Here is a 27218-nt window from a genome sequence, read left to right on the forward strand (position 1 = left end):
CAAAGTAGAAGCTTCTACTAAGCACAGAAAACTGTGGTCAACAAGCCTGTGGTCTATATAACGAGACACCTGGTGTTACTCACAGGTAGGTTTGTGAAGGACATGAATGTACTCTGCAGGAAGGCCACAAGATCCATGAGATAACCACTAGCATGGCCTGAAGATTCAGCCAGCATCCAGTTGTAATTAGCTGCAATAAAACATACCTTCATGTAGACACAGGACCACAGAATTCAACCGGAGAATGAAATATACCTTGGAGACATTTCAACAAAATATCTATGCAAAATATGTGCTACAGGAAACACTACTGTATGCCAACATCTACATATTTGACTAGCTTATTCAACTAACTTCAAAATTTGTTCAATAAACATGATCTAATAACAATAATCTAATGGATTACCTGGGTCAAGCAACTCTCAGTAATAGTTTGGGGGTTCAAGGAATGAAACCTATGGGCTATTGGGCAACATCAGGCATGGCATGCTTCAAGCTATTTCTGCTACACATGATCAGAGCTATTATAGATATGGAAAGGGACACTAATATTTGAGTATTTCCTCCAACCTAACAATGATTTAAGGTTTTTTTCTGATGCAAACCCACTTAATCAAGAGCATTTATCATACCACTGTATAAGTGTGTAACAGACAAAATACTCTTCATAAAGCCAGAGTGAGTGAGTGAGTGAGTGAGTGAGTTTAGTTTTACGCCACACTCAGCAATATCCCAGCTATATGGCGGTGGTCTGTAAATAATTGAGTCTGGACCAGACAATCCAGTGATCAACAGCATGAGCATCGATCTGCGCAATTGGGAACCGATGACATGTGTTCATAAAGCCAGAAATCATCTCCCTTTGCTTATGCTTGTCACTGCCTCTTTCCCACTCTCTTTCACATTGATGGCAACATTCATCAGTCCAACACTTGTATTTCTACCATCCATCTCTCACCATCACAGTGCAACATTTTCCAATACTTACCTAGTTCTAAGAACTCATCTATTTTCAGATTCAGCTGCTGGTATATATGCTGCTCGGCATCATTCCGCGCATCCTAGAAACAAAAGTCAACATATAGCTATGAATCTGCATCTTAGTCAGTAGACCGAGTCTAGTAAAAATCTATTAAGTCCAATAAGATCCATTTGATAACAAGAAATTCAACTGAAACTTATGAATACAGAATACAATATCACCATTAAAATGGTGCATTCCACAACAGGAGAAATATAGAATTTTGCCATATTCTGATAACTGAATTAATTACAGGAAATTCTGAGGCTCCAAACAGTGCACCTGACAGTAGATCGCTCAAACAATTACTATGAAGACAGGAACCATTTATTGGCAACAACAGCTTCATTGATGGTCACTAGCATTTCAATGCTACTTGTCATCTATATATCTGTATAAAGTTCCAAGTGGTTATTTAACAAACTTCAAAATGCAAATTATGACTTTGCTTTTTACTAGTTGTCAGCAGACTTATGTGTTAACTTGACAGTCGTAACCAATTTCTTCTTACCTTGAACATAGAGGTCCCATGTAACCTGGCAATATGGACGCTATCTTTTTCAGCACTACAAAAACACACACACATATTTACCAAGTCTTCAAACTGGGAATCATATGACAAATATTCAACTTCTCAAAGTTGCAATTAATTTTTCATTTGTAGTTGAATGCTGCACTCATCAATACTCAAGCTAAATGACAGTGCTTTGTTAATAATTTAGTATGGATCAGAGTTCTTGGTACGATGTGATCAATGATCCACACAGTATTAATGACATATCATCAAGAAAGTCACCATGCAAGATGACCCGATCAGTTTAGTCGCCTTGTATGACAAGAATAGAACATTGAGTACTTGTATTCTGCCACAGATGACCTGATCAATATAGTCCCTTTGTACGACAAGACCAAGTTGCAGGGGACCTGTCTCCTTGCACAGAACAGCATGTCATATAAATATTCTTGAAACATTATCAATATGAAAGACAAGCAGCTGAAGTGTGAGAAACATGTCATGAAATGGCCACCTACCCAGTGATACTGGAGATGTACTCCTCGAGGTGTTCACATGATCGCTCCAGATAGTTCATGTTGATAGAGATCTGGATTAACTACAACAACAGACAATAGTGCTACAAACTATTTCAGGTTTCGGTGTCATGCTTTCATGGCCATCTTCCAAAAGAACTATATCCCATCTGAACGCCATCCCAACCAAGGTACTGGCTCCCCTTTTACATCTAATTATCCCAGTCGAATAACTAAACCGCCATAGGAGTGTGTATGCTTGTTGCTTACTGCCATCATCCAACTATATCACAGCGGCCTGTAAACAATAGAATCAGGGCCCGTTTCACAAAGCTCTCGTAGACCTAAGATCTCGTAACTTTTCTTGTAGCATTCGTACCTCCTATACTGTAACGTTGGGAGTTTGAATGCTACGAGAAAAGTTACGAGATCTTAGGTCTACCAGAGCTTTGTGAAACAGGGCCCTGGACAGTAACTGTTATAGTGAACCACAAGCCACATTGCTATGGTACGATGACATGTAAAGACGTGCATATCTAGTTAGCACAACTATCTAGGTGTAGGCATATATTGAATGGTGAAGGATTCAACGCTTGAACACTTTTTTCACCTTCCACTATTAATATCATGCTATATTTATTCCCCAACCATACACATATTCTGGTAACATGTACAAGGTTGACATGCCACACATACCTGTATTAAGCTAAGTCTTGGTGTTTTGATAAGGTTGGACAGACAGTTACCAAGGGTCTTTGTGAGCAGCTGATTGGCAGACTTTCTGATCATGTCATCTATCTCGGTGTGACTGAAACAGTAATAGAAGCTCATTTAAAACATCGTCAACACAGCATATACATATGCATATGTGTCATGCCTGTAAACTACGACATGGTGAGGAATTACAGGTACGCACATCAAAATAGACACTTTGGGTAATCACACATCCCTTACTTATAGTATTGTCTTATAGAAAAACAAATTATGTGGAATTGTAATTAAGCGAGTAAAAACTGATTGGGTAATAGTAATTTATTTCACATATTTAATGCAGATATGCAGTTTATCTAAAACTCTACTCAGTCTGACCATCCAATTCCATTTTCAGATAAACAGATTATGATTGTAATGTTATGAGAATCATAATATTCATACACAATGTAGAAATGAACATTAAATGTAACCCACCTCAAATGAAGATCAGCAGAAAACTTCAAACAGGCATTGATGTATTCTTTGACTTGATTGTATATACTGGGCACAAACATGGAGTAGGGAAGGACTTTGGGGTATGGTGACTGGAACAGAAAAACATCAATCACAACTTCATGCTTCACATATATACTGAGAAATGTTGGCAAGCTCTGACAAGTTTCTAGGACTTCTGTCCTGCCCCACAACAAAGCACACGTGACACATTTAGTCTCATCTTAGGCAAGCGAGTTCAAATTTGCCTCTGTTCACAAAAACAGAAAATGGGTACACGATGGGATAATGAGTAAGTGAGTGAGTTTAGTTTTACTCAGCACTCAGCAATATTCCAGCTATGGTGGCGGTCTGTAAATAATCAACTCTGGACCAGACAATATAGTGATCAAGAGCATGAGCATAGATCTACACAACTGGGATATGATGACACGTGTCAACCAACTCACCCGATCCCGTTAGTCGCCTCTTACAATAAGCATGGGTTACTATAGACTAATTCTAACCCAGATCTACATGGGTCCCAATGGCATAAGTCATATGGAACAAGTTCAGTGCCTATATAAGAGGCCTCAATATCGTTCCCTAGTCACTCTAATGTGCATTTGAGAATTGCAAAACAGCTTTCATACAATTCTGGTGCTTTTCGAGAACAAGCTCTCTTTCTAAATGTCCTACATATCCTTTCAAACACGTATATCAATGTAATTGAAGCACTTATCCTTCCTGTAAAGACACTGACAAGTAGAAGGGGCTCAGTTACCTGCTGAAGCTCATCATCATTCAACGGCAACTGTGACATGATGAGGCTAAACTCCTCCTCGTCAGCGCAGCAGATGGGGGGTGTAGTTGTCTTCCTTGAAGATGTCGTTGAAGATGTCCACCCACTGCTCCGACAAGATCTCACTGTATCGGTCCCTCATCTCTAGCAACAGCTCCAACAGTCTTCCAACGCTAAAACCGTAACCCTGGCAACAGCAATAGAAATCAAGAGTGTGAGACATTAGCCACTAGTTTGAACACTGGGTTTGGTAAAATATCTTTCCTAAAAATTAAGCATTGACTTCAAACTCTTTTTTATGGTTCCTGTTGCAAAAACTACAAGGTGGCAAAGCTATGTATATGAAAATGTAAAAGAATATCTGGTTTTGTATCTGTAGATGATAAAATATCTTGTCTCCATGCAAAAACCCATCCTCGATAATCTCCAGGGTATATGTTCTGATAAATCTCCACTAGACCCTGGATGCATCTATGGCTTGGCCCGATAATTTTATTACCTCACTTTGCTGGCTCCGCATTCTCAGAGTAGCCAATCAGATAAGCCGCCGTTACAACCAAGCTTGCCAGTGTCAACAAAGATAGCAGTCGCAGCCGCAAAAGTTTGTTCCCAGTGTGACTCAGGTTTAGGGGGAAAACATACAGACAAATAGACAGGTCTGAAACCTTAAAAAAATATATGCAAGAACTCCTTCTACCTCTTTCAGAGTACCTCTGCCAATATATTATTATGTTGCCAAGTTTAATCGGTTAGATAATTTAAAAAGCGAAAATGAGTTGTGATTGGTACGTTCAACTTCCCAGCGTAAACACCTGATTGGATAAAAAGCCAACCAAGGGAGGTAATAAAATCATCGGGCCGAGCCGTAGATGCATCCAGGGTATAGTGGAGTTTTTTCGGAATGTTTTCCCTGGAGATTATTGAGGATGACAAAAACCCTAACCATCCAAATCAATGATATCTGACAATTTGTCCTTATTACTAAGATATGTCGCAAAGAAGTTCAAGTAAACATTGGTAAGGAAACTCAAAAGATTTGGGGATAGACTAGTAAATTGTAACATATTGCAAAGGCTTTAACGATAATTCTTAATATTATTTGATTACCATTACAACAATCAGTCAAAATACAGGAAGATATGTAAGTAGTTTATTACAAATTAATGTCTGGTTGTCTAATGTCTGTATGTATTTCCTTCGTGATTGTAATGGAAGACATTCTACTATTTCTTACTGCCAGAGACTGGAACAAGGTGTAAAGAAAACATAATCATGATCATACCAAGGTTAGATATCAAACCTGGGTTTGAGTCAAGACTTGTAAATGAGTTCCCTGCTACATTATAAGTTTGTATGGTTTGTTTGTTGTATAATACCACACCCAGCAATATTCCAGATATATATGTGAGTAAATATTCAATTCTAGACCAGACGAATCCAGTGATTGATATAGTATGCAACAATCCATGCAGTCATGTATGATGACATACCAGTTACCATATCACTGGATCCGACAACTTTATCCATTTGGCCACCTCTAATGACCAGCATAGGTGGCTGGGGACCAATTCTAACCAGAATCTCCACTGGAAAACCCCATTAGGGCAAATACTCACCTTGAGTGTATGGCAGAATAACACTATGAGTTTCTTTATTTCCAGCATTAAGTTGGATACTTTACAAGATTTCTGAAATCACAAACAAAGCCATTGATCAACAAAGATTTTATATAAACACACACATCACAATTTGCTCAGCTGCTACTATTTAAAACATCACTATCCAAGACAAAACTATAGTCTGTCAACCCAACTTTTGGGAAAACATATCTTCCAAATAACACCAACTGACCACATGCCATTAACGTACCTCTTAATGATCCCCTTGGCGTAATAAGAAAAAATAGTTTTAACTTTGTTGGTCACTTGGGGAAAAAGTTACTTCAGTAACTATCATTAAAATTTCTGTTTGTTTTGGTGTCAAGAGATGTAGTGTAGTCGCAGTAAATGTAACAGCTTACAGGTTAGGTCAGAGCGTAATTCACAGAAATTTTAACGATAGTTACTTAAGTAATTTTCCCCGAAGTGATCAACAAAGTTAAAACTATTTTTTCTTATTACGTCAAAGGGGATCATTAAGATATGGAAGATATTTGACAAAAGTGGTGTCCCAAAAGTTGGGTTGACAGAATATAAAATACTCAAAATATTTCTGAAATATCAAGAATCATTTAGAAATGAACAATAGATTTCTTTTGGGCAAGTCATATCAAAGAAATGTTATAGGACACTAGAGTTATCTCCCTGGGAAAGGTTGTATTTCTTGCCATTAATAAAACAAAAGACAACTGTAAAATGAAATATTTGTTCTGCTACAAAAGAGAAATGCTGAAAATTAAACATTCATAAATGGAACATCGTCAAATCGTCCTGAAAGAGATTCTTGTCAAATTGTAGGCCTCTTAAAATCATAGATCACTAACACTGAATATGGGGCAAGGAAGGTAGTCAGTTACTTTAGATAAAGTTAAAAAGAATAAAAAGAAAAGAAATTCAATCACAGTAACTTAAAGGGTAGGAAATAAAGCAACACAAGTTTGAAATGTTTAATCATGTTAATGAAAATGGTAGAAATATTTTACTTCAAATAAATGAGTTAACTGCACCATAAATCCTAGTTTAATACATCAGTATTCAAGTTCATCATTAAAAGTCAGTCGATATTTCATCATGCTGTGAGTTTAAACATTCCCATGCTGGATTCCAGTATTTAAATACAAAGCAAGTAACAAGGTACAGATTCCAATATATATTACATGTAAATGGATATGGCCATCATGCCAGTTGGCAAGAGGGTTATCATCTCTCATTACATGCTTAAGAAAATGAATGTAATAGTCAATGTTATGTCTACTTATGTCATTATTTCTCTGTCTCTATTAATGCTCTGTTACTACTATCAAGTTGCACAAAACACTTTAAACTGTCTACTCAAATCAATTTCAACTCTAAACTGTTTCATGTAACTGTAGATATTCAAGCAATGTTTTGAAACCTGTTTTTCTGTTGGGTAACAACACACTCAAGCTATGTGATGGTGGTCTTAAACTTCTGGACCAGACAATCCAATGATGGACATAGTGATCAATGCATGATGTAAGGGGGCAATGAATCAACCAACGCATTCAACCTGACCACACGGTCCATTTGGTCATTTATTGCGACAAGCATATATTCTTAAAGCCTTCTATGTACAACACCTGATTAAGATCTATGAAATTTTAAAATATTTTCACAACGAACTTTATGACTTTGATCTTGTTCATATATAACTAACAATCAAGCAGACACCCTTATAGATTGTTTTATGTCACTAATACTACTTTACTCAATTTCATTATTTCTAACAATTTACATGTAAAGAGTATATATGTTTAAACCCAAATTTTGATTTATCATATTCAATTCATTTCTGATTTGTAACTTCTTCCGAGTAAATAGACAGGATCATAATTAAGAGACAAACCTACTGTGTTTTGAAATTTGAGATTATCAATTAAAACCAAATTTATATGCCTAAAGGAAGTATTTACTTAAGTCAAGGAAGAATCAGTGATTATCTATGAAAAAGTGAACATACACCGTTTGAACAAACTTGATCCGAGTTATGTTCAAATTAATCATGGTAACAGGTTAAGTTTAACCTATATTGTCAAAATAATTCAACAAACTCAAGAAATACCTCAACTGATTACTATTCAAACTTTCCTTGTGTATTCAGCATGCAATATATACATGTGGGGGGTTACATAATCTGAAGGTAGAATCTTCAAAATGCACAGTAACATTTGGTGTACTGAAGTTAGAAAGTACATGGTACAGGCAGTTAGTGGCAGTAACTGTAAGGGGTATATCAGTGTATACAGACATGTTAGAAGGAATATGTGTTTGTCGTTCAATGTCAGAATCCATCTTGTTAAGGCAACTCCTTAAGAGGTATACAAATAATTACATATTCTTAAAATGTATATTCTTGAGAAACCAAGAAGACAAATAAAACACCTGAATTTTCATGATTCAACGGTTGAATATCTGCAGAGATTAAACTGTATATTTATTGTGATACAACTCTTTTCAAGTCGTAATGAAAACTCACATGAATATTTATTTTGAGGAAAACTGTTAATTTGAAATTTACTTCATGAGTTTTGGGGTTTAAGCCGCTTTTAGTAAAGTTTTAGCAATGGTCCAGCCATATCTTGTCAGGGGACATCAGAAATAATTTACTTCATGAGGAAGCCCCCTTTAACAGATTTACTCTCAAATTCACAATGAGCGAGTGAAAGCATTGAACAGTCTTCATAGTCTACTCTACAGTTGTGCCTGAATTGTCAGGGTTCGACATCTATATTGTGTTCAGGTAGCCTACTGGATGAGTGCTACAAACAAAGTCAATTACAATGGAAATTGGTTTAAAATTTACAAAATATGAGATTAAAGTCTCATGTCTACTATAAAAATATCTCATAAATATTTATTCTTTTGCTGTCATGGTTAACACATGATTAATGACTTGAAAGAATTGACATATTTAATTATCAGGTCAATCGCCTCCATCAAAACAAAAAAATTAGCATTCTTGATAAATGTTAGCACACAATCGTCCAGAAAGCTTCCATTTTTCAAACCCTGACTTAGGCTCTAATATTATTTGTTACTGTTTCCTGAAAACAAACATGGATTCTGACATGAGATCTGTTGCTATGGAATTTGGTTGATACCTGTGCATTCCAGTGTTTTTGGTTGACAAGCTTTGCCTGTGCAGACAGACATACAGACACATACAGTAGGGACAGACAGAAAGACAATACCAAAGTACCTCCTGTTTACAAAAAGCGATGCTCCTCTCCTACAAACCCAAAAGGACATGTATTTGCCTGTAAAATGTCTATTGAAACAGCAACTTAATTATTTCCCTTTTTATTTATGTATAAAAACAATTGTATTGCTTATTATTAAAAGATATCTCTTGCTTCTTACTCATGAAATTTTATTTCTTGTTTTGCGTCACACTCGGTATTCTTCCAGCTATATGGAGAGAGCCTGTAACTTACTGAGGGAGTGAGTGAGTTTAGTTTTACGCCACACTCAGCAATATTCCAGCTATATGGAGAGAGCCTGTAACTTACTGAGGGAGTGAGTGAGTGAGTTCAGTTTTATGCCACACTCAGCAATATTTCAGCTATATGGCGGTGGTCTGTAAATAATCAAACCTGGACCAGACAATCCAGTGATCATGATGACGTCTCAACCAAGTCAGCGAGCCTGACCACCTGATCCCGTTAGTCTCCTCCTACGACAAGCATGGGTTGCTGAAGATCAATTCTAAGCTGGATCTTCACGGGTGTAAATAACTGAGTCTGGACCAGACAACCAGGTGATTAATGTTAAAAGCTTTGATCTACTCCATCAGGGTTCAAGTCTCCTACCAGCATGGAATGCTGGGGAACTATTCTACACAGTCACTTACAACCTGACCTCTAAATACTGGGGGATTCCTGTCCATGTATGGTCCATACTGTGACAATATTGATTGCCTTTGTGTATAAATTACAGACCCATAAACCTTGCTAACTATCACACTTAATATTACTTTTAAGGTTATGAAAAGGATGCTTAACTTAGTGTCAAACACAGAATAATCTTTAATAATTAGAGCCACCCTAAACCTGTTTCAGTTGTATGATAACTGGGTGTTGGGAGATTGTGACCCAAATTAGTAGCATCTATACAGTTATTTCTAAATGAATATTATATATTATTTTCCTGTTTATCTCAGTCATAATAGAATAGCTCCTTAAGATCTCAAATAAATCTCTTTCAAATGGCATGAGTGACTTCCTATATCAAAACATTTCCCATATAAAATCCAATCTGTTTATCAAATGTTGATTATTTTCACACAAGGGTTTAGTTGTTACTGATGATCAAGAGGTAGGTAATGCCCAACACACAAAATATAACAGATTAACACAAAACACAGACTGAAATAAAAATGGTACATGGAATGCGAAAAAACTGTTTTGTATTGGAAACAAGTACATTTTCATAATGTCCAGAGGCCAGATTTGCTGCACTGCATCAGTGCCATTATTTGTGTTGAATTCCAGGTTTCAGCTAAAGGAATTTCAATAAAACACATCAAATGATAACAGTTAATAGTCTGAACACAGTGAAATATCAAATTCTTTGTTTCGAAACAGTGGTCACCCTGGGCACAAGAACTTGTTTGCAACACAAACATGTAAACAAAGCATAAATCACATAAACAGGAGAAGTCAGAAAAATGAAGCAATTTCAAACATAACAATCCAACAAATGTAGTATTTCTTATATATCCCTAGTGATAAACATTCGCCACATAGGCCAACCTACAGCACTCAAGAAGCAGAATACGCAGTTGAAAGATTCGGCACAGTGTTACAATAGCAACAAGATTATGCAGAAAGATACGATACCATAAAAAAGGTACATATAAATTGCATCAGGAGTTCAACTTCAAACTATGCTGAGACAATGTATGTAGTTGTAATACACATAAGTTTACTTATACAGGTTGTAAATATGGTAACCATGGTAACATAAACTTATTGAATATTGTTTGAAAGTTTGTTGCTTTTGACAATCCCTTGTATTGGGAGTTTGATCGTAAATGTAAAGCCGATAAACGTAAGATCAATTTGCAATGATGAGACATTTTATGAAAAACTGACCATCTGAACAATTGAAGTCAACCCATCTTTCATGGCATTATCAAACAAGACTACTGACTAGTATCAGCAATTATCATGATCAGTTTTTTCCACAAAGTAAACAATACTTAATATCAAATATCTCTTTACAAAATGTGTAATCATCAACGTCAGAATAATTGCAGACATTTCAATAAGGAAGGAAGATACTACTCACAGCAGTTGATCTAAGGGTTGCTACAATCTTCTCTACAGCTTTCTCCCACAACTCATCCATATATGCTCTGTTCACCAGACCTTGGGACGTGTGTAAAATGTGATCTTCCACAACAAAAAACCTACAATAGTGATAAAACGTTACTGTAGCATCAAGCAAAGCATTGGATAAATAGACAGTCCATGTAAATATCTGTCATAGAGTTTTATAGTACTAACATCATGCAAGTCATCACATCAATTGTTATAAAACTTCTTCAAATCAATTATCAAGTCATAACTACTACATTTTCATTTTGGATAATCATTCACTGTCACATCTCAGATAATAAAATTGACCACAATGACTTGACGATACCAACATATCCAACAAATGGCTACTGAAACTTACCCTACAATATCATGGAAATATTTTCGGTAAGCATCTGCACTTTCATGCTGAAATTGAAATAATTTTGACTCAGTATTCATGGTATTTGCTTGGTCATACTTTTCTCAAGTGAGTGAGTGAATAGTGATTCATGCTACACCAGCAACTTGTAGAAGTGAGTGAGTTTAGTTTTATTCTACTTTTAGCAATATTCTGGCAATATCACGGAGGAACACCAGAAATGAGCAACTTGTAGAAATCTTAGTTAACAGATACAAGTAGTAGTAAGTGAGTGAGTTTACTTTTACGCCGGACTCAGCAATATTCCAGCTACATGGCGACGGTCTGTAAATAATCGAGTCTGGACCAGAGGTGAGGTGAAATTGGGTTTAATGTCGTGCTTGAAAAAAATTCGCTCATATGACGACGTGCATGCATGTCTGTGGGTATGTGCAGCTGCTTGTACTAGTCCAGACTTAGGCTGGTTTTATAGTGCTAGCCCACTGAGATACCATGCCGCAGTGAAGCATGAATACCCCACTCAGACATATTATACTGACTCCGAGCCGACTAGTCCTTGTTGTACCCATTAATGCCGAGCGCCAGGCAGGGACCAACAAGTACCATATTTTAACGTCTTTTGGTATGACGCGGTCGGGGATCGACCCAGCGACCTTCCGCTCTCCGGGCCCACGCTCTAACCACTACACCACAGTGGTGGTCGTCTGGACCAGACAATCCAGTGATCAACAAGATACAAGTAGTAGCTCGTACTTGTTTGATGAAATGATTTTCAGCATTTAAAATGGAAGAACTGATTGCTGTTTGATGCCACAATCAGCAACATTCCAGACATATAACAGGATTGAAGTAATGGAGTTTGAACCATATAATGCTGTGATTTCCATCATGATCATAGATCTCAACAATAGGTTTGTTTTGTTTGTTGTTTAACACAGCACTTAGGAATTTTTCAGCTATATGGTGGCAGTCTGTAAATAATCAAGTCTGGACCAGACAATCAAGTCATCAATGTCATCATGATGACGTGTCAACCAAGTCAGCGAACCTGACCACCCGATCCCGTTAGTCACCTCTTACGTCAAACATGGGTTGCTAAAGACCAATTCTAACCCTGATCTTCAAATTCGGACCCCATGACATACATCATCCAGCTCAGTGAGTTTGGCCACACAATGCCTCTTAAAATAGTTTGTAAAAAATCTGTCATTACTGTAAAATAATATTGTGCCCTGGTATCCCCACATTTGTTGTGACACACATGAGTATCTTACCATGGCTGCTGGTGGTTGGAGGGACAGTCTGGCTTGCTTCCATCTCTGTTGTCGGTAATAGGTCTCAAACTTCTCCTTATCACCCTGCACACAGGAATGACAGGAATAACGTCACTGGCTTAATACAAGATTTCAAAAATGAGGTCGGTTACTTGTATTACAGTGAATTAGAACTGAAACCAAAACCTACTGACATTGATTAAGAAAGAAGTAGTTTCCTACAAATATTTTGAGCTCCTCTGGTGATCATGATGATGCTATTTTAATCTGGTGGGTATAACGATATGAGACCTCAGATTACCCCCATCAGTTTCTATTATTTGTATTAATCATTGCAAATGACATATTACAATATTCGATGAAGACAAATTTTTCATATATAATGCACACCATGAAGAGTGCCTTTTAGCTATGATGACAGATTGAGAGTGAGCGAGTGAGCATGATTTTACGCTACTTTTGTTTTAGCAATATTCCAGCAATATCACAGCGGGGGACACCCATTGGGCTTCCGGATTGTACCCATGTGGGGAATCGAACCTGGGTCTTCGGCGTGACAAGTGAACACTTTAACCACGAGGCTACCCCACCGTCCCCATAGATTGAGAGCATGGGGAAGTAGGCTACAAAGCGTGACACATAATCATGACAGAAAAATTCTTGTAATGGTGGGAATGAACACTGCCATATGTCACTCAAATAAAAAAATCTGGCATTTACCATGCTTTCCTCTACATATTTATCAATAATTGAACTATAATATCTTCGGCAAAAGATAATATCAAGTAATACATACCAGGACAGAATAAATATGTAGACAACGGTAAACTGGTGAGAAATCCACGAGATCTTGAGCACTCAATTCCTGAAAGTCACAGTAAGTTCACATAATGACATTTCACGCATCTCATACACATAAAAATTTAACATAGCTAATTGTTTTACTGCTTTAAAACAGATTTCATAATAATCATGATAGCATGTATGTGTTTTTCATTCTAAATAATCATTAGTTCTATTTTTCTAAACTAAGGTCTAATGCTCAGTATCAAATTGAATAAACCAAGGACTGGTTGTCATGAAGTAACAATACTGTACAAGTCAGGCATCCATGTGTAACTGTTGCAGGCTGGCACTGAATAGCCAATGTTGTTTGTCTGAGTTATGTATTCATGTTGAAGTTGGGCAAGGTATCTCAGCTATCTGTTACTACAAACCCTACATTAGTCGGTACTAACACAGTGTGCACACACACAATGGCTAATGCCAAAAACCTCTGGACTTTCAGGGATGAGAGTGAGAGAGTTTAGTTTTACGCCGCACTCAGCAATATTTCAGCTATATGGCGGCGGTCTGTAAATAATCGAGTCTGGATCAGACAATCCAGTGATCAACAGCATGAGTATAGATATACGCAATTGGGATACGATGACATGTGTCAACCAAGTCAGCGAGCCTGACCACCCGATCCCGCTAGTCGCCTCTTATGACAAGCATGGGTTACTGAAGATCAATTATAACCCGGATCTTCACGGGTTCTGGTCGTTCACATATAATTTCAATCACTGGGTTACCAAACATTGACATTCTGATACAACAATAAAACCTGACCTCTTCTCCCTCCAATGAGTCTTCTCTCACAACCTCAGGCATAGCTTCCACTTCTCCAGAAAATGGGTTAGGTGGCGGCGGTGCTCGCCGCTTCTTCAGCTTCTTCTTCACTATTGTTGGATCCATGTTGTTTTGCTCAGCTGCCTGTCAAGGTAATGACAAGGTGAGACTTTGTGACAGCCCAGTCTGTGATCTTAGCCTCTAGTCTGAAGCTTGAGTCTAGTAACATCTGTTTGGTCTAGTAAGCTTAACTAATAATATTAATAATCAATATAATAACATTAACATGCTAATTAATTACTTAAAAAGTACTATTCCTTAAAGGTTTTCACATAATATGCAGTCATATTGAACATCTCACTGGGATGCTTGGAGATGTTGATTTTTTTACAAATCCTGATTTTCACAAACTAACATGTTTTTTCTAATTTGTCAGTCATAGGCATTTAGTTTGAAATCCTAGATAAATCTCTTCTCCATGCGTACAAAAAGTTCACCATTCTTACATGTGTCATTGCCACTTCTCCTATTTTCTCTGAGTGTTTCCGGATGCTCTCCAGGAAGTCCTTGAGCTCGGACATGGATGCCTCCTTTATTTTCTCCCTCAGCTTGGGAATGGCTTCTGACATGGTCTGTGAGAACCAGTGGCTGATGACTCGGGGAAGGTAGGTGTGCTCCAGCTGTTCCAAGGTCTTCAGGGCAGGGTAGAACCTGGCAGGATGAGTGAATGAGTTTAGTTTTACGCTGACTTTTAGCAATATTCCAGCAATATTTTGACAATGGACACCAGAAATTGGCTTTACACATTGTACCTCCGTGGGGAATTGAACCCGGGTCTTCGGGTGTGAGGGCGAATGCTTTAACCACTAGACTACCCAATGGCCCCTCTGCCAGGATGAGAAGGTTCTTAAATGCTTCAGTCAGCAATATTCAAGTCAAATTACAGCAGTGTTCACGAATGGTGTTTCAAAGTCACAGGACATTGGGTCCTGTAAGTTTCAGATGTCTGTCTGACCCATTGAAAATGCACAGGACCCATTGAATAAAATTAAACACACATTTCAGATTTAATATTTCTTATAATTGACATTGAAATTATTAACAAACATAAGATTTATAAACAGCAAACAAGTGTCACATGTCACATAAAACAACTTCAGTCAAAGTCATTGTGAAATATACAGTCAGACACTGGGGCCGGCAGGTTGTAGACTTCTGTCTGACCGTTGGCAAATCTGCCGGATTTGTCAGAGGGTCAGACGCTATTCGTGAACACTGATTACAGTGGCCTGTTAATTTTAGTCTGGTGTTCAATACCATTCTCAGAAATATTCCTTGAATTCAATGCCAGTTTGTAAAAAGATCACGTCAAATAATCCACTGATTTAAACTCATAAGCACCGTTCTCCACATGAGACACATCACACATCAAACAAGTCAGCCTTCATGGCCACATCATCTAATGTCACCTCTTCACAATGAGCATGGGTTTTAAACTTGATCTTCAAGGGGTGTAAATTGAAAAAGTGAGGGAGTGAGTGAGTGAGTTTAGTTTTACGCTGCACTCAGCAATATTCCAGCTATATGGCGGCGGTCTGTAAATAATTGAGTCTGGACCAGATCAACAGTGATCAACATAATGAGCATTGATCTACGCAATTGAGATATGATGACATGTGTCAACCAAGTCAGCGAAACTGACCACTCCATCCCGTTAATCGCCTCTTATGACAAGCTTGGGTTACTGAAAATCAATTCTAACCCAGATCTTCACGGGTCTTTGAAAACATGAAAAATTGCCCACGTCAATTATAGTCAACAGTAGATGATGGCATACAAATTGCAATCTGCTACCACTCCAGATACACTCAGTATCAGCAAAATATTAAATCACTTGAAAATCAAGAACACCACATCATCATATTGAGACCCTAACGTGAAAAGAGACAGGCATGGGTCTGGATGTTGAATAAGTTAATGGAGGGAGAACATAAACGAAATTACAAAGTGGATCCTACCTTCTGTTTTTCATCTGTTCTTGAAGCTTGCCATACAGTTCCAGCACTGAAAAAATCAACCAAGTCTGATTAATCAGAAACTTTGATTCTAAACAATGTGCCATGAAAATGAAATAAACAAGACATATGCACATTTATGTAATAAATTATGTCTGCACATATGCTGAATCAGTGCCAGTTATTACTTGGCTGGACTTAGGATATTAAAGTTCTGTATTGTTAGATCTGCATGTCACTCATTAGCCAAAAAATGCAAATATTATTTTAAATGTGAAGAAAACTAAAATAATTATGTCTAGTTAACCAATTCAGCTTGACAGCTTTGATGCATGAGAACATGCTGAACTAATCTGGCATGTAGTACCAGTAATTGGTGGTGGCTATTTCATATCTGACTTCCCTCCTTGGGATGAAAGTTTCCCATTAAGCTTTCATCTTCACATGACGCACAATAATCAAGGCTATGATCATTAATCATTTCATGTAGATGTTTTTTCTCAAAATCAGCAGGGTCAGTAGTTCAAGAAATACCAGTGCACATTGTAGAAATATAACATTTTCAAACATGATCGCTGGCAAGAAAATTGTCAGGTGAAAATGGAGAAACGTTATTTTCATATATCATGTATATTATCACCATTATTATGATTATTCATCATGCCCACATCAAAGTAATTTCATTCTTTCATCCGTGAAATTAGTTATGGCCATCATGAATGTAAATACATTAACATTACTCCACATATGCATAATCTTAAATCAGGCAACTTAAGTTGCATACTCCCCAGGGTGCTGAGAATCAAACTGACGGCGTAATAATCATGTATAATAATGTATAGCCATGAACATTAATATACTGAAATGAAGCTTGAAAAAAACACACCAAATAACAAATCATGAATTAATCTTGCATTAATTTTGACCACTAAGAAATAGTGGTGTTTTGATTGATTGAAATAATCGAAGATTGGTCGCAGTTACTAAACGACCAAGCAATTGATAATGTTTTCTCACAATCGAACATAAACAGTTTTGGAACACCTGTTTGTTTGGTCTGTGTCGTGAAATTTACATTTCATAAGCACTACAAGCTCGTTCCAAGTCATGAATGAATTTATCATAAAGTCTCCAGGAAGTCATATTCTTAACATATTAGTCGTCATTTAAAGATGCAAGCTGCATCATTTTAAGTTGGATGTGAAATGTGCAAATGCATCTTTTTCTTTATTTTTATGTGCATTAACAACCATAACAGGAAAATTTGTTCAATGGCACTGACCAATTATTTTCAATGATTGAACAGTTTTAATGAACCAATCAATCATCAATTATGAGTTGGTAGGTTGGTAGGTTGGTTGTTGTTTAAAGGCACTATATCACACCACACTTCTCTAAAAATAGATATTGCATTTCCTTCAATAATACTAACTATCAGCCCTCAGGGAAGCTACCATATTATATAATTAATTTAATTATTTTTTTGTACATGTATTAAGATTACAATATCAAACTAAAAAGTTAGAATGAATTAATGCAAAGTTGCATTAAATCGACTCTCACACCCTCTACAGGCCAAACATTTTTCAAGTAAACCCTATAGAGTTTTGTCCCTTGGAGCGCTCTTTACGAATATCCTTGACACAACTTCGAGATTGAAAACAGTTTGGCAAACAACAACACCCCCTGCGACAGTTTTTAATGTACGGAGCAATTGTTTACATTCCATAAATGGCAAGTGTTCCCTGTTTGCCTCGAAGTTTCAATTATTGATTTCAGGCAAGTCGTAAGGGATAAGTCTCTTATTGCATGTAAAAAATCGAACTAACCTGTAGAGGTTTCAGATTCTTTGAATATATTCCTCCTTGGGGTCCTTATAAGCATTTAAATGTCCATTTAAAATCCCTACGACAGTTGTAACAATATTTGAATAAAAATATTTACAAAACAAAAACTACATTTTGTCTTGTGAGACCACCCTTACAGGGCCCTCCGGCCCCCTACAGCCAAGAGCAGGTAACTCTAGACCGTAACCTCGTACCTCACTTTCCATGCTGAACGACGTCAGACAGAATGTGGGGAGGTGGGCGGGCGTACCCCAAGGAGGAATATATTCAAAGAATCTGAAACCTCTACAGGTTAGTTCGATTCTTTTTTATATATTCCTCCTTGGGGTACTTATAAGCATAAGACAGACTCCTAAAGACGGAGCTAAGGAGTGGCATTCTGTCTGCAGAAACCCCCCCCGACAAGAAGTGGAATTTCCCAAGCTAAATATAGCAGAAAAAGCTCACTTACCCGGTCACGTGTCCACCATAGCCAATCAGGCGGGGGCATGAGCCAGGGTCAGGGTCGAACATATTACAATTGCCCAGCGAAACCTCGCTAATGCAAACAAAAGAGATAAACCCTCCCTCCCTCCCGTAATCAATCGGAAGCGAAGATAAGGGGTCCCGCAATAAGCCGCCAGAAACAAAATGCCTTAATATATATATTAAGCAAAGTTTCCAAGGCCAGTAAGTCTAGAGCAGAATGCAAAAGACATGGGAATAAAAACTATCACCACATAAAACCCGTCACCAAGGGGATATGTAAACCAGATTTTAAAACCCAACACCAGTGTTAAAAAATCGGCATATAATGGTTCACATAATAAAATCCTCGAAAGCTCAATCGGCTAGAGAGGTGGAACCATGCCCACTGGAGAGAACTGACTGACCGAACCGAGCACGCTCACTGGAGAGTCTGTCAAGTTGGTAATGACGGATGAATGCACACTCGGACGGCTCCAAATAGCCGCGGAGCAGATCTCCTCAATGGGCAGGGCTGCAGCGTAAGCTTTCGATGTAGCAACTGCCCTAACCGAATGAGCTTTCAACCCTACAGGCGGGATACATAGCTCAGAGACAAGCCACCGAGAAATGGTTTGCTTGGTCGCCGGAAGACCAGCCTGAACCCCGCCATAACAACAAAACAATTGGTTACCCTTCCGGGTACCCCTTGTTCGTTTGATGTAAGCCTTAAGGGTCTTACGGACATCTAAGACGTGAGCACGTCGTAGGGAGGTACCGGTCAGGGAAGGCTGAGTGAAAGCTGGGAGCTCAATAGGCGCCGTCACATGGAAGGGACTATCCTTCTTAGGACGGTAAGTATCAGGCAGCCGTATGCTAACTCTGTCTTTGTGAAAAACAGTAAGAGCGGGATCGGCCGACATTGCGTGAATATCCCCAACCCGCCTGCCTGAAGTCACCGCCACAAGAAACGCTGTCTTCCACGTCAACAGCTGGAGTGAAAGAGCCGACAGATTGTGAAACAGTGGACCGGACAGCCAATCAAGAACGATTGACAAGTCCCACGGGGGACTAATCCGCCGGACAACCGGACGGATTCTGTCCACGCCTGCTAAAAAGCGCTGTACAAGAGGGTGCTGCCCCAAGAGAGCACCGTCAACAGGAATATGAAACGCAGAAATAGCCGTAGAATATCCTCGAACAGTTGAAGCCGCTAGACAGGCATCCAACCGAGACTGGAGGAAGTCTAAAACAGAGACTAAATCTGTAGAAAAGGGATCAAGAATCCCCCTGTTGACACACCAGCGCGAATAACAGGCCCATCTATCCTCATATTGAACGTTTGTCGAATCCCTCCGCGGAGCCAGAATTGTGTCTGCAACTGGTGCAGGAATTCCGCTCGCACGGAGGCGATCCCTGACAGCGGCCAAGCCTCATACTCCTGAGAGACCGCCGAGGATACACCAGAGGCTGAACAAGAAAGACTCAAAAGGTCGAGAGGTGCCAGAGGGAATGAGTCGCCCTGCCAGGTGGAACCCACGCCAGGTCGCTGAGGCGCCCGAGAGGAACCTGCCGCGACAGGTTTCCCAGGCAACCCAGACTGGCTGCCAGGCGCCGAGGTATCCCCGAGCTGGTCGGCGCCTAGGCGACTGCCAGTCAGGGCACCAGGCGAAGACAGGTGTAACCCTGCATCGCCGGCGCCAGGCGCCTATGATGGACCTGAGCGTGAAGCTAGGTCGCCACAAGGCGCCGAGGGCGCGCTATCCCCACGGCCTAAGCCGGGATCAACTGCCCCGGGGGCGTTCTCCGAAGTCTGGGCTCGGCCGCATTAACCCCCAGATGTGTCCGATCCACCCCCGACGACTGGCGCGCCGAGCTCCTGACGGAACCCAGCCAACGCCGTATCGATCAGGGATTTCACTGACGACATCTGTTCCTGAAAAAGAGCAGTTAATGATTTTAGGCGTGAAAATCTCACACGCCGGACACCCCTCTTCTTCATGATCAGTCTGCATGAGACATCTCAAACACACCTCGTGCGTATCCCTCACGGGAATGGCAGCGAGGCACGAAGTACAGGATTTAAACTGCAACAAGTAAAAACCTGTGCAGCAATCTACCCCCATACATACATACATATATGAAAAAACACGCATTGGCGACACAACTAATGCGACAAACGTAGCATGCAGTTGACAATAACAAGCAATACGCACTGCAACATAACTAACAATTACGACTTTTAGCGTAAGATAGAAATGCCAGCAGCGGAAACAACGCCCTACATGTAACAACATATAAATAAAAATTACTATAACCACACGTAACATTGAAAAACCACATGGGAAGCCAATGAACAGTGAGGCTAGCGAAGGGACCTGTCCGCCATCTTGACACGCACTCGGCGAGCCGACCGCGACAGGTACCAAGTTACAACTAGAAATTATGAATGAAAAAGTTCAGAACAAGTCTCCAAATCGCCCATGCAGGGAAAAAAGAGAACCATACATACAGTAGCTGTTTCTGAGACACTCATATTCGTGTTGGGAAATTTAAAACTTCTTGGAAGTGGACCCACGTCTTGCCAGTAAACGACAGCATGGAAAGTGAGGTACGAGGTTACTGTCTAGAGTTACCTGCTCTTGGCTGTAGGGGGCCGGAGGGCCCTGTCAGGGTGGTCTCACAAGACAAAACGTAGTTTTTGTTTTGTAAATATTTTTATTCAAATATTGTTACAACTGTCGTAGGGATTTTAAATGGACATTTAAATGCTTATAAGTACCCCAAGGAGGAATATATAAAAAAGAATGTGTGACATTGTGCCTTTAATGCTGCACTCAGCAGTATTCCAGCTATATGGCTGTGGTCTGTAAATAATCGAGTCTGACCAGACAATCTAGTGATCAACTGCATGAGCATCGATCTACGCAATTGGGATACGATGACATGTGTCAATGAAGTCACCCGATCCTTTTAGTCGCCTCTTACGACAAGCATGGTTTACTGACAATCAATTCTAACCCGGATCTTCACTGGTCTGTGGCACAAGAGTGATGAACCTATCTGCACAGTGACCATGGTGACCACTGCAACACAGCACTAACCAAGCACAAACAACAAAGTATCATGACTAACCCATGCAACTGGGCTTACTTTTCAAAGACCATGAAGAAAATCATGAATATATCGTCTGCTGAACAATACAGTATTTTACAGTAGATTTAAAGACAAGAACCACAGCTAACACCTACATTACCTAACAGAAACTTCAAATCTGTGTGAAATATAACTGTGATTTTGTATTTACATAACTATGATTATCAAATAAGAAAGACGAAATCCGGAATACAAGCAATAAGCCCTGCCCACTTTAGACACAGTAATCACAAGAATGCGGTACTTCCTGTAGATAATTAGGCCACTGCAACACGAGTCACTCGGGCAGTTTCCTGAACATTTCTTATCTAAAACATTTCAGCCACTTCCAGCAGTGTGTGTGAAAACCAACTACAGGAACACATTTCAAAATGTTTCAGCATATTCTACAAGTCCTTCCCATGTCAGTTTGAATTGTTTGAAATGCAGGCTGTAGAATGCCATTTTGACAATTGTGCCTAAAGTACAAACAGCCTGTCAGATTTTAGTCAGAGTGAATGAGTGTATTTAGTTTTATGCCACACTCAGCATTATTCCATCTATATGGCAGCGGTCTATGAATAATCGAGTCTGGACCTGACAATCCAGTGATCAACAGCATGAGCACCGATCTTTTGTCAACCAAGTCAGCGAGCCTGACCACCAGATCCAGTTAGTCGTCTTTTACAACAAGCATGGGTTGCTGAAGATCAATTCTAACCTGGATCTTCACGGGACAATATTAGTCAGAATCAAGATGACAAATATTGTGATAATATAGTAGTAACCATGATAATTGTGAATACAAATTATTTTAAAAGAACAGCACAATGTGCCTCAGTAAAAGTCTATATTTTCATAAGATCTGGCCTTACTTTGCTCCAACAAATCTGTGTCAACTCAAGATAAAATATTCTTTTAGAGAACATCAAACAAACTTGATCTGAAATTGTACAAAGAGATCCGACTGTCCTACCTGGCAGGCACATGGAGAGATTTTCTATGGCAGCTGTGATATTCTTTTGAATCTTGCGGCTCTTGACCAGCTCATCACCTTTAGCCAGGAGGGGGTCACATGACTTTTGAAGCTCACTATCCACACCACTGATCTCATCCTGGCATTCAAATAATCATATTTCATTAAAACAAATATCATTGCAGCTTCAACTTCAACAACAACAGCAACAACAACTACTACTACTTCTATGTTGGTATTTTGGGCCTCACATTCTGTCCAGTGTCCATTCTGATGACTTTAACATTTTACTTTATATTACTATGATCATATATTATAATGATGTTGATATTGTAACAACAACAACAACAACAACTACTACTACTACTTTGTTGGTATTTTCGGCCTCACATTTTGTCCAGTGTCCATTCTGAGGACTTTAACATTTTACTTTGATTATTACTATGATCCTATATCATAATGATGTTGATATTTGTCAATGTCAGTTTGTCACATTAGCCATTGGCTGGTTGTTTTGGATAAAGTGAGTGAGTTCAGTTTTAAGACGCTTTCAGCAGTATTCCAGCAATATCAAGGCAGGGGACACAGGAAATGGGCTTCACACATTGTACCCATATTAGGAATCGAACCCGGGTCTTCTGTGATGAGCAAACACCTTAACCACTAGGCTAACAAATAAAGAATCCTGTCAATATTACCTTCAGCTTGGCAGCATCACCACTGACTTGCTGTAGTTCTCTGATCGAGTCAATAAACCCCTGATAGTGGTAGTTGCACATTCGCTCAATCTCACGGTCATGACTCTTGATTCGAGTATCCAAAGTCTCCTGGAACTTGCCCAATTCGTCGCCATCATAAACAGCTCTGCAAGAAACGGATATATGCAAGCATGGCAAGAGCAGGGAATATTTCACCTGTAATTTGTAAAAACACAGAATTGGTCAGGAAACAGGTTATGATGATCCTGCATTATCAGAGTATATCTGATCTTGTACCCTGGCCAATCAAAGCAGCAACAAATGCAATATGAAAGTTGAGAAATGTTTAATAAACTGAGCCAGTGGAAACCTGGAGGAAATATTTACAAGTTACTTTTGTAATCTGGACAGATGGAGACAATTCCATCATAGAAGAGTGAGTGAGTGAGTGAGTTTAGATTTATGCCGCTTTTAGAAATATTCCAGCAATATCTCGGCAGGGGACACCAGAAATGGGCTTCTCACATTGTACCCATGTGGGGAATCCTATCATAGAAGAAATGAGTGCAACTGAAAATATCTCCGTTTTTACACATCATGCTTATGCAGACCATGAAGTCTGAGACTGGTATTGCCTACATAACTCAGTGATAATAAGGGAGTGAGTCAGTTTAGTTTTATGAGGCTTATAGCAATATTCCAGCAATACCACCAGGGGACACCAGAAATGGGCTTCACAAATTGTATCCATTTGGGACTTTTCGGTGATACTACTACATGTATTTAGACTTGTGGGGTCTCCAGGTGGAATTGGCCACTAGAAATCTATGCTGGTCATTAGAAGCAACTGAAATGGGATGGTCGACTGCATGATATTGTGTCAAGAATGTGTTGGAACTTACTTATATTTTCTTTTGATTCAAACATGAATTGGAATCTTGCGTTATGCTGACACTTAATGTATCAGGTGGTCAGACTCAGTGACTGGTTGATTGCATGTCCTTGTATGACCTGATCAGTGCTCTCAATATCTATCACTGGGCCAGAAATATGTACAGACTGCCATCATAATTTTGCCTAGAATATTACTCTGCTCGGCATTTAACAGCAAACCTAATGGCAGGAAACAGCATTAGGATTAGACACTGTTAATGCTATCAGTACCAATACTATTATGCAGGTTGTGATGTTAACAACCAGTTCAAAAAGCCCCACTATGGTAAATGACTGTTCGGTTCTGTGAGCTCTGCTACTCCTAGTAGTGATACATATTATCATCATTATCATGATTGAAATTAACCAAGAACACCTCTAAGCCAGAATAGTGATAGCATAATAGAATAGGGCTGCAATGAGTACACTATGAGATGAATGTGATATATGTATCATGAATAAAGGGTAACGAATATACATATAAAGATATAGATTCGCAAGCAGTTGATGTATTACTTATCATTTTAAGTGACACAATAATAAATAAATTTTGACATAAGTCTGACCATGTTGACATTGTTACAACTTACACAACTAGCTTATAGCCCAATGTTTTGATTGACAGGTCAGTACTCGTCCATAGCATGGTGACACAAGTTACCCTACTGTGTGGCTTGTATTTTGTCCCATTTTGAAAATATATCGCTCTGATAAATAACAAACAACGTGAAGCATAAAACACTTTTTCCCTCAACAATTTAGGAATATCCGATTCCTATGATCACGAATTATGAATTAAATTCATGAAAGGATATGATTTGATATGATTTCACTTTGATATGAAGTGAATCATTAAAGCCCTAAATAGCAATACCATACAAAATAATTGAAATTCTACTTGCCGTTAGCTAACCGTCAACATTAACAAACCTGGTCCAGGCTACTGCTAATTTCCTTCCTTGGATCTATTGAAAATGACACTAAGAGCGATATTAGGGCTGGTTGTCTTTGGAATATGGCACCTGCATGTAGATTTACATATGGGGAAACAGGGATTCTTATGATAAAGATATTGTGGCAGTGAATTGTGGAGAATGGGTGGGGTGAGAAATTGACACTATGTAGACTAGGGTAATAACAAGCAACTGGTGTAAACAACACCCCCTTTTTATTTCCTCTTTGAAAGGATGTGCAGGCAGAAGTTGGTATCCATCCTGTTATTTTTCTAATATACTGGTTAGGAACTTAATATTGCACAAACTAGATTCGAACGCTGGTTGTGCACACGCTTATTACTATGAAATGACCTAACTCTGTTTAGCAATCTTATCACTCTATGACAGATTTCGACAACTGTTTTCATCTTTCCATCTATAGCACAAGTCTCACATTTTAACTCGGGGTCAAGTCCGAAGATATGGTCAGTTTAAATTATACATCCACGAGCTATGAACATAATGAGAACGCACTGTCAAGGTGTAACATGATAAATATTTCTGATGTCAGTGATAGATGAAGCGAGGTGCCCGGCGAAGTTGGCAGGTGTTTACCTCAGAGTTGTGGCCAGGGGTCCGTCTGAGGTCTCAATTTCTGTAATCAAGTGATCATGCTGAGCGCTAACAGCCTCTTGCCTCAACGTATTGGCATCCTGAACGGTATCGTGGAGCTTTTTCCAAGCTGCAATCTTCGCAGTTTTGCGGGGTGTACTAGCTTCCGCCATCATCCCATTGCGATTGCGCATGCGCATTCCAATACTTATTGCAGACGATAAGTTATTCGTCGTTGTTCAGACGTCGTTTCGTATTCTGCAGGTGCACATTTTCAGTTATTGTTGTACGATATCGAAGTACATCAACACAGAGACCATGATCAACACAGGTAATATTTGTCTGAATTACATATTGCCCCGAGTAAGACATGTTCATATATCTAGAGATGCATAGAAACAATTATTTTATCATGAAATGACATTAATTTAGACTCTCATTACTTCATAAAATTATAAATGTCCATAGAGACAGTTTGAGTGATTGAGTGAGTGAACATTGCTTGACGCCGCATCAACAATTTTGTAGCTATTCGGCGAGTGAGGGTTTGAATTGAAATCAAGTGTATAGAGTGAACACTGGTGCGGCTGAGCTCTGCAGATCAGATAGATTTCATTTATGTCAAGTGATTACTGAACACTAAACGTGTTAAAGAAAAACGTCATAGTAAATATTTAATTAGATTTGAACATATATTAATTTAGAAACATTTAATCAAATACGTTATTCACAGTACTACAAATACCTAACCATGTTTCTTCACTTTCAAGCTTATTGCGCTTATGTGACGTATGTGAGTGAGTGAGTATGGTTTTACGCCGCTTTTAGTAATACTCCAGCAATATTAAGACGGGGGACTCCAGAAATGGGATTCACACATTGTCCCATGTGGGAAATCGAACCCGGGTCTTCGGCGTGACGAGCGAACGCGTATGTGAGCCACGGCACATATGTGTACGTACGCCTACGCGCGTGTGTTTTTGCTGCCGGTACTAGTCCGGACACGTGTCAGGACATGCCATGCCGTTATTTGATACCCAAGTCTGACACTGTATACGCTCTAGGACGACCAGCCTTTGTTTTATTCCCTTCATGTCAGAACGCCAGGCGGGGTAACAACAAGTAGCGACTTTTAACGTCTTCTGGTGTGGTGTGACATGGCGGGGGATTCTACCACCGGCTTTAAAAATCCGCTTTCGACATTTTGACAGTATAAAGTGCAAGTGGCTTGATCCTTTATGCATAAGTATGTATTTAACGTTGTATAGTCGGTCCTTGATTGGGGAACTCACTCTTAGCTTGCATCATAAGTATCACTATGGATGCTGCAACAGCTACTCCAA

The 27218-nt window shown here is 39.1% G+C and overlaps 1 protein-coding gene across 1 annotated transcript in view; it reads right to left on the bottom strand.

The window, feature by feature from the left end:
* Positions 1-26075, bottom strand: part of LOC124267553 (exocyst complex component 6B-like) — a 38913-nt gene extending 12838 nt beyond the window's left edge. The window contains 20 exon segments of the mRNA XM_046702493.1: positions 84-190; positions 989-1061; positions 1533-1587; positions 2054-2133; positions 2747-2858; positions 3239-3348; positions 4020-4097; positions 4099-4224; positions 5654-5725; positions 8916-8945; positions 11006-11126; positions 11396-11442; positions 12670-12753; positions 13466-13534; positions 14281-14424; positions 14787-14991; positions 16299-16344; positions 22698-22836; positions 23396-23561; positions 25879-26075. Coding sequence (XP_046558449.1) covers positions 84-190; positions 989-1061; positions 1533-1587; positions 2054-2133; positions 2747-2858; positions 3239-3348; positions 4020-4097; positions 4099-4224; positions 5654-5725; positions 8916-8945; positions 11006-11126; positions 11396-11442; positions 12670-12753; positions 13466-13534; positions 14281-14424; positions 14787-14991; positions 16299-16344; positions 22698-22836; positions 23396-23561; positions 25879-26075 — 2061 coding nt within the window.
* Between the last annotated feature and the right edge of the window lie 1143 nt (positions 26076-27218).

This window comes from Haliotis rubra, unplaced genomic scaffold (assembly GCF_003918875.1).
Source record: "Haliotis rubra isolate DU_JTF1 unplaced genomic scaffold, ASM391887v1 Scf132, whole genome shotgun sequence".
Classification (NCBI taxonomy): Eukaryota; Metazoa; Mollusca; class Gastropoda; order Lepetellida; family Haliotidae; genus Haliotis; species Haliotis rubra.